Source organism: Melopsittacus undulatus, chromosome 3, assembly GCF_012275295.1.
Source record: "Melopsittacus undulatus isolate bMelUnd1 chromosome 3, bMelUnd1.mat.Z, whole genome shotgun sequence".
Taxonomy (NCBI): domain Eukaryota; kingdom Metazoa; phylum Chordata; class Aves; order Psittaciformes; family Psittaculidae; genus Melopsittacus; species Melopsittacus undulatus.
The window spans coordinates 1282725-1299352 of NC_047529.1; the positions used below are offsets into that span (position 1 = coordinate 1282725).

The 16628-nt window shown below is 53.1% G+C and overlaps 1 protein-coding gene across 1 annotated transcript; it reads right to left on the reverse strand.

The window, feature by feature from the left end:
- Positions 1-215: 215 nt before the first annotated feature.
- LOC101875258 (two pore calcium channel protein 2-like) lies at positions 216-14114 on the reverse strand. The gene is given in 22 exon segments (XM_034060634.1): positions 216-745; positions 1409-1527; positions 1970-2083; positions 2510-2588; positions 2591-2599; positions 2822-2894; positions 2896-3042; positions 3572-3641; positions 3935-4022; positions 4260-4327; positions 4867-5052; positions 6602-6746; positions 7340-7481; positions 7483-7542; positions 8509-8635; positions 9125-9226; positions 9378-9496; positions 10398-10514; positions 10749-10877; positions 11484-11598; positions 13602-13684; positions 14025-14114. Coding segments are annotated over 22 exon segments (2259 nt in total). The 5' UTR covers positions 14046-14114; the 3' UTR covers positions 216-599.
- Between the last annotated feature and the right edge of the window lie 2514 nt (positions 14115-16628).

Genomic DNA, 16628 nt, shown 5'->3' on the forward strand with positions numbered 1-16628 from the left:
CCCGGGGAGGCCGCGCCTGCGCCATGCACCGGGCACTGTTCCAGGGGAGCAGCACTTGGCCTCGCTCTGCTGGAATTCACATACAAGTAAACAGGGAAGCTGGGAGGAAGGCCCATGGGAAGTGGGAACCCCGCCCAGGGCTCAAACAGGAACTGTGTACCCAAGAATGGGATCCAAGCATTAACTCGCTGATAACCGGCTGGTTTTCCATACTGCTGGATTTAATGTACAACAGCGCTGCTGGAGGCAGCTGCACTGGTCCGTACACGGGTACAAAAGTGCTGTAATACAAAAGTCCAGTTACAAGGAGTATATTCCATAACATACTGCATTTGGCACCATCAGTGACTGGCACAGTCCATACATCAACTCTCCCTCTGCTTCCCACGAGGGTAGTTCCAGTTTCGACATATACATGAGACTTGATGTGAGATGAGGCTCCTTTACACAATGAAGGCACTTCGGGCCCCAGCTGCCCCTCTGCCGCATGCCCTGGTCCCCACACACACCCAGGCTGGAGGTGAGCAGCCAGGGAACGTGCCCAAGGCCCAGGCAGCTGAGGGTGAGCTCCTCCTCACCACTGCCATGGCTGGTCCCCATCATGCTGCACTCTCTGAAGCGGGGTGGTTGGGAACAGGAGCGGTAGGGGCCAAGCTGAGGATCTCCTCAAGTGATGGACCTTCATCCTCAAGGGGTATCTCTGCCTCGAACATGCGCTGGAGCAGAGCATCCACTGTCCTGTACCCTGGAGGTGGGCAAAGGGAAGTTACTGGGAGCACCTACCCCTGTTCCTCTGCAGGCCTTAGGGCAGCTCCCCATGTTTGACACTGCCAGACACCCTAAGTGCTGTTCTCTGCCATTTTACCCCATGTATTTTTAAGCACTTACCCATTACAAGAGCATTGTTTTAACATATTAAGCATTCCATTCCCATGTGTCCTTCAGCACATCTGTAATCCCACCCAACTGCCACACCAAGAAGCATGAGCTCAGGGAACTGCTATGGAGCAGCCAGAAAGCCAGCAGAAGGAAAAGCAGCTGTTAAGCTAAAGAAGCCTATAGTCACCCCATGATCCAAGCCAGAAGGCAGAGCACGTGCAGGAAGGAGGAAAGCAAACAGACTTCTCAGCAGCAGCAGGACCTCCACCACCAAGGCAGCATCTCCAGATGCTTCAGACAAGTGTGCACACAAGGGCTGAGGTGAAAAAGAGAAGAATTTGCTATAGAAGTGAAAAGAAACAGTAAATGTGAGAGTGTTCACAGCTCTCCCAAAAGCCCCAGCTGGGTTTAAGCTGCTCTTACAGCCCAAAGGAGAAGCAGTGCTTGGGAGCTTCCCCAGAGGACTATGATCAGGGACAGTTCAGGCCTCCAACACAACCCTGGGCACACACAGCAGGCCTGCACTTACGTTTGGAGGCAATTTTGAACACCAGCCCTTTGGGGGGTGGCTTTACTCCACTGTCGCCCTGAAGGTCGTGCTCGGTGCTCTCCATGTTATCCAGGAGCTGTTCATCCCGGAGCTCATCCCTACACGAGAAAGGCCAGAAGTTACCCAGGGAAGGCACATCCTACCCAGGGAGCCCACGTGGACCCAGCAGCAATGGATTCTCTTGGGCACAGCAAGTACCAGTCATGGTGTTAGCTCCATGTCCTCTGGGCTGGGAGAGCTCAGGGGCAGCTGCTAGCATCTAGACCAAGCCTCCATAGAATCACAGCACCAATCAGGCTGGAAAAGCCCTTCAAGCTCAATCCAGTCCAACCATTCCCAGCACTGCCAAAGCCACCACTGCCCCATGGCACCGAGAGCTCCATCTACGGTCATGGTGGATTAGCAAGAGCTTTGTGACAAGGAAGAGGAGCCTCAGCTCGCTCATCCAGAGGGTGGCTTTTCCTTCCAGTCCCACAGCCCTCATCAATGCACCAAGCCAGCCACATCCAGCACTACCCTTTGGTGAGGGGGGGGGCTTACTCTTGAACTCCCATTCCCAGCTCCTGGATTTTCTGTTCAATGGCTGTTTCGACTTCACTCTTCTCCAGGGAGTACTCCACAAAGAAAGCTTCCAAAATGAATGACACAAAGATGCTGAAAAGAAATCATGAGCAGAATTATATGCAGCATTTCCTTCCTGGCATTCCCCCCTGCCTTTGGGCATCACAGACTGGTTTGGGTTGGAGGGAGCTTAAAGCTCATCCAGTTCCAACCCTGCCATGGGCAGGGACCCCTTCCACTGGAGCATCTTGCTCCAAACCCCATCCAACATGGCTTTATCAATGTGTGTCTCACTATTCCCAAGCTCACTTCTCAGCAGTCCATCCCCTCCCTGCTGGAGATGGGGAGCTCTGCATCAGAGCAGCACCCAGCAGAGGCAAGAACAGATGCAGCAGATGTATCACACATCCCACCCATCCAGAGCCACACCAGGTATGATCCTGGGAGCAGCAGCAGCAGCCAGGCAGGGGGCTGAGCTCTTCTTCCCTTCAAAGTGGAGGGGAGCAGCCCAATACTTACTTGACAATGATTATCACCATCACGATGTGGAAGGCAATGAAATACAGCTTTGCAGGCTGCACTGTCACGCTGGCAAACCATTGGCAAAGAGTACAGGGTGAGTTTAAGGGCCAGAGCATTACAGGAGAACATCTTGCTGTAGAGTTGGGCTACAGGAGGATGAACCAGGTCACACAACCCACTTTCTAAAGCCCTCTGCAGCAATCATTTCTCTGTCACCTGGCACTGTGTGAGTGTGTGTGTGTGTGTGCAATACAAGGGGAAATCCAGGGATCACCAAGCTTTATCTGCACCTTCCATCACAAAGGATATCGTGCCACTGGTTGACCACAGTGAGCTCCATCAGGACGATGAAGGACGAAGCGAAGTTGTTGAAGTTGTTCTTTGCAGTATTTCCCTCGAGCAAAGAGAGAATCCTTGAGAGCTGCATTCCCACATTCCAGGGCATGAGGAGCATCCGAGTTTGGGGGGAAGAACTGGATTTTCCCATGGAATAACTCCATGCCAATGATGGCAAACACACAGTACACAACCTGGGAAGAGAAACCCCATTGCCTGCTTCTCCAATGAGCAGCAAGCTGGAGGCCAGAGTACCAGCAAGCTTCCCAGTTCTTATAGACATGGCTGAGGAGCAGCAGAGTCCAAGAGACCCAAGCCACTCATGAGCGATTACTAAGCAGGAATAGCAAGGCAAGAACTACAGCCCAAATACCTAGAAATGAAGTGTTCTCATCACAACAGAATCTATACTTAGGAAGTTGAGAAATGGGTTTCTCCTTCAGCTTCTTGCCCAAACCATAGTTTATGTCCTTAGTGTAAAGCCCACACTGCACAGAACATCTTCACTGCCCCACGGAGCAAAGAAGGATGTCCTGACCTGACAGGAACCCCTTTGCACACATTTACTTGTGCAACAACCAAGAACCAAACAGACACTTACAGTTTCAAGGGCCCAACATCCAGAGGTTTGCATTTATCCTCTTGGAAGCAGCGTGAGTGTGAGACTCAAGGCACATACCTGTAAAACTGCAGGGTTTGAGCTAGGGGACCAGGGTTTCTTACCAGAGTCAGCCCACCAAATGTCAGCATCGTTGGTACAATGTTTATCAGCGTGTTCATGATGACCCGGAACCTACAGCAAAGGATTCATGACAACACCTGCTAGGAACAGGCTCTTCTAAAGCCCACATCTGCTTATTGTCACATCCCATCCAGCACATGCTCTCCACATGTCCTTATAAACAAGCCTCCAAAGGCTGCAGCAACTGAGCTCATCCCAGGCTTGCTGGGACAAGGCCTTGGGATGCTTCATTGAGTGCTGGTGTCAATCCAAACCAGCACTGTCAAGCACTGTCTCAGCCAGCCTCTGGCACAGTCCAACCCCCAAACACAACCGAACCATATCCCTATCCATTTCTTCCTTACCTTTGAATGCTGTCAACAATCCTTATTAGCCTGAGGACCCTTAAGATGAAGACAATGTCCAGGATCTGTTGGCTGTTGTACTTTGTGGCTAAGGAAAAAAAGATGGGTTTTGTTATAGAAAATAAACAGAGAACTGTAGAGATAAAGCATGTTCTTGCTAACTCTATTTATAACTGTATTTAGAACCTATATTTATGACTGGGTTAGTTCTTAAAAGCCCCAGAAGTAATTCATTGTGTTGTCCGAGTGCCTCCCAAGCCAAAGGTGATGGAAAAGGCTGCTCAGGACCAAGCATCCCAGTGCATGCAGACTGCTCAAGCTGCACTTACTCGATTGAGGGTGGTATTCAGTATCGTGGCAGTCAAGGCAGCAAAGATGATGAGAGTATCAAACCTAGCACAAGGGAAGGCAGTGCTGTTAGAACTGTGGCGACAGAAAACAGGCTCTGAAGCTGCCACATGACATAAAGTACAATCATGGAATGGTTTGGGTTGGAAGAGACCTTAAAGCTCCTCCAGTTCCAACTCCTGCCATGGGCAGGGACCCCTTCCACTGGAGCAGCTTGCTCACAGTCACCCCCCTTCCTCACATGTGCACCACAGAGCTGCATCACCCCAAACCATGGGCAGGGTGGGAAGAGGGGAAAGCCTTGCCCAGCAATGTGCTTTCCCCTGCTCTGCCACTAGCTCCACATGCTGCTGAGCTCACCTCTGACTGAGGCAGCAGAGCAGAGAACAGTCTCTGTCAGACCCAGCTCAGGCCAGCAAGAGCACAATGTCCCCTGACAACACATAGAATCACTTCAATTACACCCCAGCATACAAGTCGAGCAGCCCATCTCTGCAAGAGACCCATTTTCCAGTTGTTGAGGAGCTGAATGCAAAGATCCTCCCACCTCACACCACCTTTACCCCAAGCAGCAGCTCACTCACCAGTTCCAGAACTGGGTTTTGCCGAAGAACGCTCTTGGTTCGTAAGTGTACACCTTCAGAAGGATCTCAGTTATGTACAGAGTGAGGAAGACCCACTCAGCATAAGATATATAAGGGGTTTCCTCATCGAGAGCAATGAAGATGGCATTTATGAGGATGATCACATCGTAAGTCCACACAAATCCCCTGCAAGAGGAACAAGAGAAATGAGTTTGCTACTCCCAGGGAGGTAAAAGTTTACAGTTATTTCAGAGGTTCTTTGCCTCCTCCTCAAACACTGGCATTAAAGAAGCTGTCTTTATGCATCCCAAACCGGAGGGTTTAGGAATTACTGCATTTAGCTTTGCTCTTGAGGTCCACCTCAAGCCTTTGAGGTTCACCACCATCAATGCTCTGTGTGTTAAGCTGAGCCCGGCTGTGTTTCCAACAAGCCAAGCAGCATCTCTCAAGCAGAAGGGCTGAGTAAACCAGAAGACTACACACAACCAGGAGGGGCTGGGACACTGCTAGAGCCCTGGCAGGCTGGGAAGATGGGCAGAGAGGAATCCCACCATGTTCAAAGGGAAATGCAAAGCTCTGCTCCTAGGGAGGAATAACCTCAGGCACCAGGGCAGGGGGGGTTCAACTGTCCTGAAAAGCAGCACTGCAGGGATCTGATAGGAACTCGGATGTGAGGTTGAACATGAGCCAGGAATGCACCCTGCTGGCAGAGAAAGCCAACAGCACCCCAGGCTATGTTAGGAAGCGTTAACTGAGCCAGGGAAGTGATCCTTCCCTTATCTGCTCAGTACTGGTGAGGTCCCATTTGGAGTGCTGTGTCAATAGCTGGGCTCCCCAGTACAGAGGAGACATGGGCACACCATAACCATGCACCAAAGGGTCACAAGAAGGATCAAAGGGCAGGCTAAGCTGACACATTACATGTGGAGAGAGCTGGGATTGCTCAGCCTGATGGGGAGAAGAGTCAGGAGCTCAGTGTGAATAAATACCTGATGGGAAGGTGGAGAGAAGGTGGAGCCAGACTCTTCTCAGTGGTATCCAGTGAAAGCACGAGAGGCAAGGGGCACAAGTTGAAACAGAGTTTGCATTTAAAACAGAAAGAAAGCCCTTTCCTTAAGCTGAGGGTGGGCAAACACTGCAGCAGGTTGCACAGAGGGTATGGAGTCTTCCATCCTTAGAGACACTCAAAATCCAACTAGGCATAGCCTCAAGCACCCTACTCCAGCTGACCTTGCTTTGAGCAGTGCGGGTTACACCAGACCAGCTCTAGATGTTCCTTCCAGCCTCAGTGATTCTGCAGTTCTGGTAAGACTCAGATACAAAACCAAGCACTAGTAGCTCATAGGAGCAGCTTGGTAAGAGCTGATGAAACAGCAACATACAGCTTTGCAGCACAGAGTGCTGAGGCAAGATCCACCTGTAAGTGACGCAGTTAATCTGGTCCTTCAAGGCAGGCCATGAAGCACTTCTTGCTTTCAGTAAGAGCTACTTACACTCAGCACCTCAGGTTGGAACAAGTGGGACTGGAAGAGGTTTGACTCCAACAGCCAAGTGCAGTTACTCCACGGTACTAAAGGCAGGCTAAGGCAGAGCTGGTCCACACAACACTTGAAACCAGAAGCCCCAGTGTCTGCCTAAATGCAGTTTGCGCTTCCCAGCATGACAACCAGATGCCTTTTGCTTCCAGCAGCCCTGCTCTGCAGCCTGTGAGGGATAAGAGCTGGTGGAGGCTCACCTGTGCCTGACCATGCTGCGCAGGAACCGGCTCACTGCTGACTGGTACACACGGGGCATCCACTGGCCCAGAGGGTGGCTGCGGATCTTCAGGGTGATCACCTGGATGTTGAGCAGATCTGCCAGCTGTACAAAGGATTTCTTGTCTGGAAAAGGGAGAGCACTTCCCATCAGTGTGGATGGCAAATGCAAGCCTATACACACATGAATTGTAGCAATCTGGACTTAACATCTGGTCATGGCAGCAGAGAATGCTCATGCCCAAAGTGGTATCCACTGCAGAAGAGGATGAGCTCAGTACATCAGCAGCTCCTCTGCCCATTTCTGGGGGATCTGCTCAAGCCACAGGCCAACAACCAATGCAAAGCTTTAGCAATGATGACAGGCACAATCCAGCATGAGGAGACTGACCCAGCTCTCCTGATATCCCATCTCCAGCAGGAACAGAGCAACAGGCTCCAGAAGGCTGTGTGGGAAGCCACATTGCTTGGAGGGATGTGACACCAAAGGAGGCTTTCACAGAATCCCATCCTGGTTTGTGTTGGAATGGACCTTAAAGCTCCTCCAGCTCCAACCCCTGCCACGGGCAGGGACCCCTTCCACTGGAGCAGCTGCTCCAAGCCCCTGTGTCCAACCTGGCCTTGAGCACAGCCAGGGATGGAAGCCCTGTGCTGAGAACAAGAACCTGCCCCCAGGCTCCTCCTCAACCCCCTGCACACAGCAGAGCCCCACTGCTCACCTATGAAACCCTTCTGCTCATCATCCGAGATGCGCAGCAGCAGCTCCCGGTGGGAGTTGCTGGTATCAGGAGCCACCAGCTTGACAAGCTGCTTCCATCGGGCTTCTCTGACCACAAACTGTGCTCCCTCCTCTTCCTTCAAGCAGGTTGAAGGCCTCTATCATCTTGCGGCGCTTCATGTAAGCGAGCTTTCGGATCTCATTCTGAGGAGAGGATGGGGATTCAGGCAGCTTCAGGCACCCCTTTCATAACACATCTATCTAAATAACCTTATTTTTGTGGCACAGAGATGGAAGAAGAGATTCAGAGGAACACATTTGGAGTGACTGTGAGACACAAAGTGCAGCACAGGCAGTGGGGGGAAGAGAAATGCTGCTTTGACAGGCAGCCTGGAGGGATCAACAGCTCACGTGCTGCTGGGACATGCATTTGAACAACCGGAAGAAAAGACAAAGGACAGTGGCTGACAGGAAGGAGATGACAAAGGCTACAGCATCTGCACGTCCACACGTCACAGAACCAAGATGTGCCCACGCATGCTTCCCATCCATCAGTGAATACTGCCAAGATCAGGGGTGGTGATCCTCTTCTGCATGATTACAAGCAGCCTGAAGGACCTTATACCCCTGGAAGCCTCCAGGATGACCGAGCAGGACTGCCTACTGACAAACAGTCAGTCCCATCATGGCAGCACCCAGGGACTTCCAGCTCCCATCCATTGATCACAAGTACCAAGCTGCACCTACTCAGTTTGGGTAGAAGCAGCAAGAGCTGTGATTTACTCAGACCTCCCTTTGCTTTAAGGGCACATGCAGTGGCAGAAGTGTGCTGTGTGCTTACAGCCAACTGAAAGAGCCTCTTGCACAGACAGAGCTTCTGAACTAGGACTAAGCCTCTAACAGCAGTAATGCACAGACATGTGTCCTCCTATCTGTTGCTACCTCTTGGCTCCACAGCACCATTGAGTATTTCACTGTTAAATGCTTCAAGCAGAACTCACAGCAATCCCCATACCAAAGGTGAACCTGTGCTTGTTATTTGCAGAGCAGCAGCAAAGGCAGGAAGCTGTATCCCTTGCTCCACACTTCCCAGAAGCAGCAGCTTTCCGAGGGAAAGCCAGGTATTTCCTTGCAAGGTGGTAGGGAACAGCAGGCACTGCTCCAACATACCTTCAGGTGCTTCTTGTAGTTGTTGTACACAACAGCCAGGAAGAGAGACATGAAGATGTAAGTGTTGACGATGACAAAGGCAATGAAGAACAGGGCATACCATGAGCTGAAGTCAAATGCTGGCATCCTAGAGAAGGGGAGAGAGATTGCTCCTTGCTAGGCAAACAGGGGAATAACCACCAGAAAACAGCCTTCCAGGTGGGTTTCTAAGCACTGCTTTGGATATCAAAGTTGTCAGATCACAACCAAGTTAAAAACTGTGCTTAGTTCAGCTACAGAACAGTTTCCTTCTACTTTATCAGGCCTCTGACTGAAGGGATGTAGGAAAGGAAGCTTAATCTCTGTGCTTTTGTTAGTGGGGCTCAGTTCAAGTGCAGAGATTAAGGTGGTGTCTCAGTCATAAGCTGGTTATTGGCTTTCCTAAAGGCAGAGACACCTTCCAAAGAGTCAGGCTCTGGTTCAGAGATGGCTGAGAATTCATGAATCCCCTGCAGGCTGGAAAAGTAAAAGCCCTGTTGCACAAAGTATTCCAGAAGCAAACCACAGTATTGTTCTAAGCAGAGGTCCTGCCACTAGGAGCAGGAGAGCAGCAAGGCTGCAAGCTCAGCATACATACATGACATCCGGGCTGTTTGCTGTTGTCACCAGCACGTAGAGGTCAAACACGATTTCTAGGTAGTTCCTGAAATATGGCAAGCCTTCTGCTGTCTGCAGGTTCCTGGGAGGAACAGGACAAGCTGAAGGTTAAGCACAAGAGCTCCCATGTCCTGCACAGGACCTGCACCTATTGGCAATGATGTATTCAAGCAGTTGGAGTTGCCAGATTCCCATCCTTCCCACCCAGCTCTGAGCAAAAGAAGTGTTCTCACCTCTCACCAAACAGCTTCAAGGCCATGAGGGAGAACATGAGCAGGCTGAACATGAAGAGCAGGAAGACGTAGGTTATCTCTGGCAGTGTGTTGCGGATGCTGCGGAAGGCTCTCCGGATCTGACAGGGAGAAGGGAAGTGTTTAGAGGCAAAGTGGTACCTGCTTATCCCCTCACCATCCCATCTGGGTAAAGACCCTACATAGGGACAGGCAAAGCAGGGCACAGATAGCAGATGTGCCAGCTCTGTTCTGCTAAAAGCTATGTGAAACCACCAGGCCTTTCATCCTCACGCCCTAGAGGAGATACTAGAAGGAGAGACCTTATCTCTTGAGGCAGGCCATCAGAAACTCAGCTCTCACTGCAGGGGAATGGTCAGGGACAGAAACCCATCACTCCATGCCACAGAACACATGCTTATGAGACCCAAAGTTCCACTGCACCCTCCCCACCACAGCAGTGGATTCATTTGTAAGTCAGGAGCAGAATGGTGTTGGGCAGCAGGGCAAAGAGGAACAAGTGTTTCAGTGACAGAAGGAATCAGAGTCCAAACCCCCCCACTGGACCATGCAGTGTGCAAGAAGAGCCTGACACTGCACTGTTTGCCAGGAAGCTTCCATAAATGAGTAACCTGACCCAGGGAGAAGCAGTTCTTGCCTGCAGTGCTGCTCATGTGTGTACCTCCTGAGGACAGCTTCTAACTCTCCTCCTCCACCCAGGCTGGACTAAGCACAGCCCTGTGCTGACTGCACAGGAAACGTTCCAGCCCCAAGCACACTCAAGGCTCTGGACAGCCATAACCCACAGGTACAAGGAGAAGCCTTCTGCACAGCACCAGCACTAACATACCCTTTTATCCATCTCATCTTACTGCTTCAGGCCACCTGTGAGAGGAACCTTCACTCACAGGAACCTAAATTCTGCCATTCCTGCACAACCCCCCTTTTACTAACCCCCCAGATCTCAGAAAGCAGCAGATTGTCCCAGAATATGGCCAGACCAGAGGTACATCCCGTCCTTACCTGGCGGCTCTCTGCAAAGTTCACGAGGAAGATGGGCCTCACAATCCTTGACCATCGGATGCTCCTCACATTGTATATCCTGAGGACCCCATATATGGCCAGGTCTGTCAGGGATAACTGGAAAATAGGAGGAAAATTCCCAGTAGTAATGCTGGAAATGGGTCTAGAGCTTGAAGACAACAGGGTGAGCTGATACAGCACAGATGCACACACACCAGGGTTGTGGGCCCAAGGGATGATCGATCAGAGCCCCTGTACATCAGGCCTATGTTACCAGGAGAGCAACAGGAGGGACAAGTCACCTCCACACTGTCTGCTTCAACCTCGGGGGGTCCCCTAGGCTGAACTCACCAGGATTGCAACCATGATGCAGATGTTCTTGGTGTCCTTCCAGAACACATTGCGAGGGGTGACCTTTGCAAAATGGGTCAGTCGGCCAAAGAACACCAGAAGGGACAACACCTCGACCACTGAAGTGACCTGTAGGGAGAGAAGGGGCCAAGGCAGGGCAATCCAAAGCAGCGTTAGCCCCCTTTGCACAGATGGGATGTTCAAGCTGGGGTACAGGCAATGAAAAACCACAGCTAGAGTCAGTAGGAGTTTTCCAGTGGGGGTTTCAGAGCCTCACACACCTGGCACCAAGCAATAGTTCCAGGCTTCCTTTTGTGACATTCTCTGCTGCAAGCAGGTTAATCCAGTAACTATGTCTCCTTAGGATTCAAGGGGTTACATCTCTCACAAGCACAAGTGCACAACAAATAAAGGCTATAAAAAGTCAGTCCCAAGTGCAACACTTCTGCTTTCAGACATGAGGACAGGATCTGGATCACGTGCAAGGCTCCAAGATACAGAAAAGCAACATCCCTTTGCAGTCATGTCAGCTATTCCTGACAGCCACAATGGCTCCTATAGTCCCTGCCTAGCTCCTATGCCCCTTTTTTGTTCCCATTTCAATAGGTTAAAGAAATACCAGCATCAGTTCTCTCTTGACACACCTCTGACGACCAGTTTCAAGCAAGAAACCCTTGCTTGCTCTACCAAGCACCACAGTATTACTGCATTGCTGCTTCTACACTGAGAACTTACCACGAAAGGGAGAGGATACACAGCAGGTTCTTCAAATAATGCAAGGGATAGGTTGAGGAAGATGAAGAAGTAGGTGGCTGTTCGCATCATCCAGTGGTTATAGAGGTAATAAAGCCTGTAGGAGGAGGCAGAGGCACCATAAATAAAGGCTTCAGTGCCATAGCCATGGGCTCACCAAGTGCATGCTGGAAGGACAGCACATGCTGTCCCAGGCAGTCACAGAGGAGGAAGAGGGGGGAACAGCAGCACAGTTTTTGCCAGCCAGGGATTTGGCAACTCATTTCCTATCTCTTCCTTACAGTCTCATGGATGATGGATGCTACATGTGCTCTCCGGGAGCAGACACACCAGGAAGGTGGAATACAGGTACCCCCCACATCAGTTTAAGGCTGCAATGTGTGGATTTGGTGAAGCTGCTTCCTTTCTGCAATGACTTTGTTCCTCAGTCTGAGTGTGAACTCCTGCCGGGCTCTAAGCCTGATTAGTTATCTCACATCCTCTCTTTGCAAGGAGATAAGAGCCACCAGAGACAAGTATGGAGCTGCACAGTAAGCTGGCGTTATACACACACCTGCAGTATTCCAGCCCCTACAGCAGGCAAACCTCCACTGAACACCAGCAATGACCTTGAGGAGGTATCACCCTGTTGCACATGATAGTGGCTCCCCTGGGAAGTCTCAGATCCACAGGGCATGAAAGTCCTTTGCCAAGGAACGAGCTGCAACACTGCCAAAGGGTTATCTCACCTGCCAAATAACCACCTGCTACAGGGTAAGAGATCACACACACAATGTGGTGTTATGCCCTTAACACCATCAGGACACCACTCTGCAAAACCTGATTGTTTCTATCCACTGTACGAAGCATGCTTGGCCAAGATGATGCACACACTGGTTTGGCACAGCAGACAGGCACTACAGTGACACAACAGCACAGACCCACACAAACCCTCTGTAACAAACATCCTTGACCATACCTGCATTCCAAGACACCCAAGAAACTTCACTGGCTCACATGTAAGGCAACATAAAAGGGAAGGGTTATTTGGGGAGAGCTACAGGGGCCATTGATGCTCACTCACTGCTTTGCTGCCAGTTGTTGTACACCCTTTACACCAGCCACCCTCTCTTACATTTCACACACAGCAACAGTTTGCCTAAAGCAAGTCACTTCTTTGAAGCTGCTCAGTCTCTCACCAGCAACTCAAAGAGAAGTCACCATCCCAGGCAAAACATCCCTGACTCAATTCCACTTATCACCAATTAACATAAGCTTTTAATTACCCCTGCCCCTAGCAGCTACACCCTGCTGAAGCACACCTGAGCAAATGTGCTGCCTTGAGATGAGGTTCTGCTGTGCAGTGGTTGGTGTCACCCACTGCCAAGCCGAGGTGTAACAACCCTGACTGCCTGTTGTGAAGCATCTCCTGTACCCCTGGCACTCACACCAGCATCTCCTCCCACACAGTGGGGGCTGACCCAGCTTCCCAACCTCCTCATCCCACAGAGCATTCCCTGCAGCTGCAGCCCTGGGAGGTTTTATTTGCTCTAAAAAGAAACCAAGTTCTTATTTCCTTTCCCATCCTCAACATGCAGATGCTCTGAGCCCCATCTGACCTCCTAAAAGGATGGAGCCAGGAGGGGCTGGGCTCTGCTCCCAAGGAACAAGGGATGGGACAAGAGGAACCGGCCTCAAGCTGCACCAGGGCAGGTTTAGATGGAGCTGAGGAACAATTCCTGCCCCACAGGGTGCTCAGGCATTGGAACAGGCTGCCCAGGGCAGGGCTGCAGGCACCGGCCCTGCAAGGGTTCACAGCCCGTGGAGATGAGGCCTCAGTGCCATGGGTTAGGGCTGGGAATGGTTGGACTGGGGGAGCTTGAAGGGCTTGTCCAGCCTCATTGATTCTGTGATTGAATGATTTTCAGCCTTAAATCCAGTTATTCCCACCCAGCTGCTGAAGCTGAGGTCCCCTGCCTTGTTTTGGCTATTGCTCTTTGGACACAGTTATGGTTAGCTCTCCCTATGCCAGTCTGAGTGCCCCATAGCACCACACTGCTGCACCAGCACAGAGCCCTGCCCCGAAGCGATGCTGTGTTTATGGGATGCAGAGCTCCTTACCTGACCGCCTCCGGGGACGTCTTGAACGGGATATTCCTGTTGTACTGTGCATCGGACACAAACGCGGCTGCCAGCAGGAGATCCTGGGGAAGGGGGAGAACAGACACAGGTCAGGAGGTGCTGGAGACTGAGTTAAACTGCGAGCGGACACTGAAAGGAGGCTTTTTGAGCCCAGGGTTCTCTATGGAGGCGAGAAACGGCATTCAAGGGAGATGCTGTTCTCCCCAGGGCTCTTTATAGAGGCGAGAAGTGATATCCAAGGGAGATGCTTCTCTCCCCCTCTCTATGGAGCCGAGAAGCGCATTCTAACGGAGGTGATTCTCGCCCCAGGGCACCCCACAGAGGCAAGAACCGGTCCGGGGCTGCCGCACACCCGCACCCCCTCCTGTCAGCGAACCCCCATCACCCCCGGACTCCCGTTACCTGCGAGGCAGCCTCCGCCATGGCTCTGCAATCACTGCCCCCCCCCTCCCGCTGCCTTTAACGGGCCCGCCCCGGCGGCGGGAAGCGGAGGCGGAGCCGAGGCCGGACCGGGGCCGGGCCTGGGGCCTGGGCTGGGGCTGGGCCTAGGGCCGGTACCGGGTATGGCACTGGAGGCTCTGCGGCCGAGGACCGTGCGCTGGGCTCTGCTCGTCGCCTTCGCCGCCGGGGTGGCCGTGGGCTGGCAGGCGAGTCGTGCCCGCCGCCGCTTCCTGCGCTGGAGACAGCGGTGGCTGCAGAGACGGCTCAAAGCTGCGGAGCAGCAGCTGGAGGCGGCCTGAGACTGAGACCGGGCCTGAGCCTGAGCCCGAACCTGAGCCTGAGCCCGGCCCCGGAGCCCGAGCCTGGAGCGGAGCCGCAGCCCAGCGCTGAGCTCCGGGTGTCTGCAGCGGCCGGAGGGCACCGCGGTCACCGCATGAGGATGCCAGAGGGAAAGCGCATGGACGGGAAGCATCCATGGATACCGGAGCCTGGGAAGACAAGATCCCGACCGCCTCGGGCTGCCGAGCAGCAGGAAAGCTGCCGCATTCCCTATAGGACACTGTGCGTTTATCCTGTTCCAAGCCCGTTGTAGCTCTGCCCGCTCCAGAGGGTGCTGCGGACACATGGAAGTGCCGACATTCACCGCGTGGGGTGTCTGGATGCGTTCCTTGAGGCGCTTGTGACAGGGAGGAACGGCTGTGAGTGACACATCTCCTTATGGAAGCACACCTGGAAGTACAACCTGCGGGACAACCGGCTGCGGTGTTGGTCGGGTGAATGAGCAGATTAAATGAAGGCTGCTTGTGCTCTGGACTCGTGTTTCTTCCAGGGCTTCAGGCAAGGAATTGCCCAGCGAGGGCTGTGGTGTATTCCTGCTTCCCATCACCAGTGAGTTCCTGAAGTGTTGCCTTGTGTCGGATAGGAGGGGTGCGCCTGTTGTGCGCTGGAGGGTTCACTGCACACTGCAGGATTCACTGCACACTGCAGGGTTCACTGCACACTGCAGGTTCACTGCACACTGCAGGGTTCACTGCACGCTGCAGGGTTCACTGCACACTGCAGGTTCACTGCACACTGCAGGATTCACTGCACACTGCAGGTTCACTGCACACTGCAGGTTCACTGCACGCCGCAGGGTTCACTGCACGCTGCAGGGTTCACTGCACACTGCAGGGTTCACTGCACACTGCAGGATTCACTGCACACTGCAGGTTCACTGCACACTGCAGGATTCACTGCACGCCGCAGGGTTCACTGCACGCTGCAGGGTTCACTGCACGCTGCAGGTTCACTGCACGCTGCAGGGCTCACTGCACACTGCAGGTTCACTGCACACCGCAGGGTTCACTGCACACTGCAGGTTCACTGCACGCCGCAGGATTCACTGCACGCTGCAGGGCTCACTGCACACTGCAGGGTTCACTGCACACTGCAGGTTCACTGCACACCGCAGGGTTCACTGCACACTGCAGGTTCACTGCACGCCGCAGGATTCACTGCACGCTGCAGGGCTCACTGCACACTGCAGGGTTCACTGCACACTGCAGGTTCACTGCACACTGCAGGATTCACTGCACACTGCAGGTTCACTGCACACTGCAGGTTCACTGCACACCGCAGGGTTCACTGCACGCTGCACGGCTCACTGCACGCTGCAGGGTTCACTGCACGCTGCAGGTTCACTGCACGCCGCAGGGTTCACTGCACACTGCAGGTTCACTGCACACCGCAGGGTTCACTGCACACTGCAGGTTCACTGCACGCCGCAGGGTTCACTGCACACTGCAGGTTCACTGCACACCGCAGGGTTCACTGCACACTGCAGGTTCACTGCACGCCGCAGGGTTCACTGCACACTGCAGGGTTCACTGCACACTGCAGGTTCACTGCACGCCGCAGGGTTCACTGCACGCCGCAGGGTTCACTGCACGCTGCAGGGTTCACTGCACGCTGCAGGTTCACTGCACGCTGCAGGTTCACTGCACACCGCAGGGTTCACTGCACGCCGCAGGGTTCACTGCACACTGCAGGCTGCTGGCTTCAGCTGTGCTACAGGTAACAGTTATGGGGGAAAAGAACTGAACCCCTGCCAGCTGCTGGTGCCGTTGTCTGCCTATGGGTGCCGTTTGGTAGGGGCAGGGGGAATGAGCACCACTGAGAAGCGTGTTCACTGTCCAGCATAGGGTAGGTGCTGGTACAGCCCTGCCTTACAGGTGGTTATGGGCTGTCCTGAGGGATGGCTGCAGGGTGTTTGTCAATCACAATCATGGAATCAATGAGGCTGGAAAATCCCTTTAAGCTCCCCCCAGTCCAACCATTCCCAGCCCTGCCAAGGCCACCCCTAACCCATGGCACTGAGGCCTCGTCTCCACGGGCTGTGAACCCTTGCAGGGCCGGTGCCTGCAGCCCTGCCCTGGGCAGCCTGTTCCAATGCCTGAGCACCCTGTGGGGCAGGAATTGTTCCTCAGCTCCATCTAAACCTGCCCTGGTGCAGCTTGAGGCCGGTTCCTCTTGTCCCATCCCTTGTTCCTTGGGAGCAGAGCCCAGCCCCTCCTGGCTCCATCC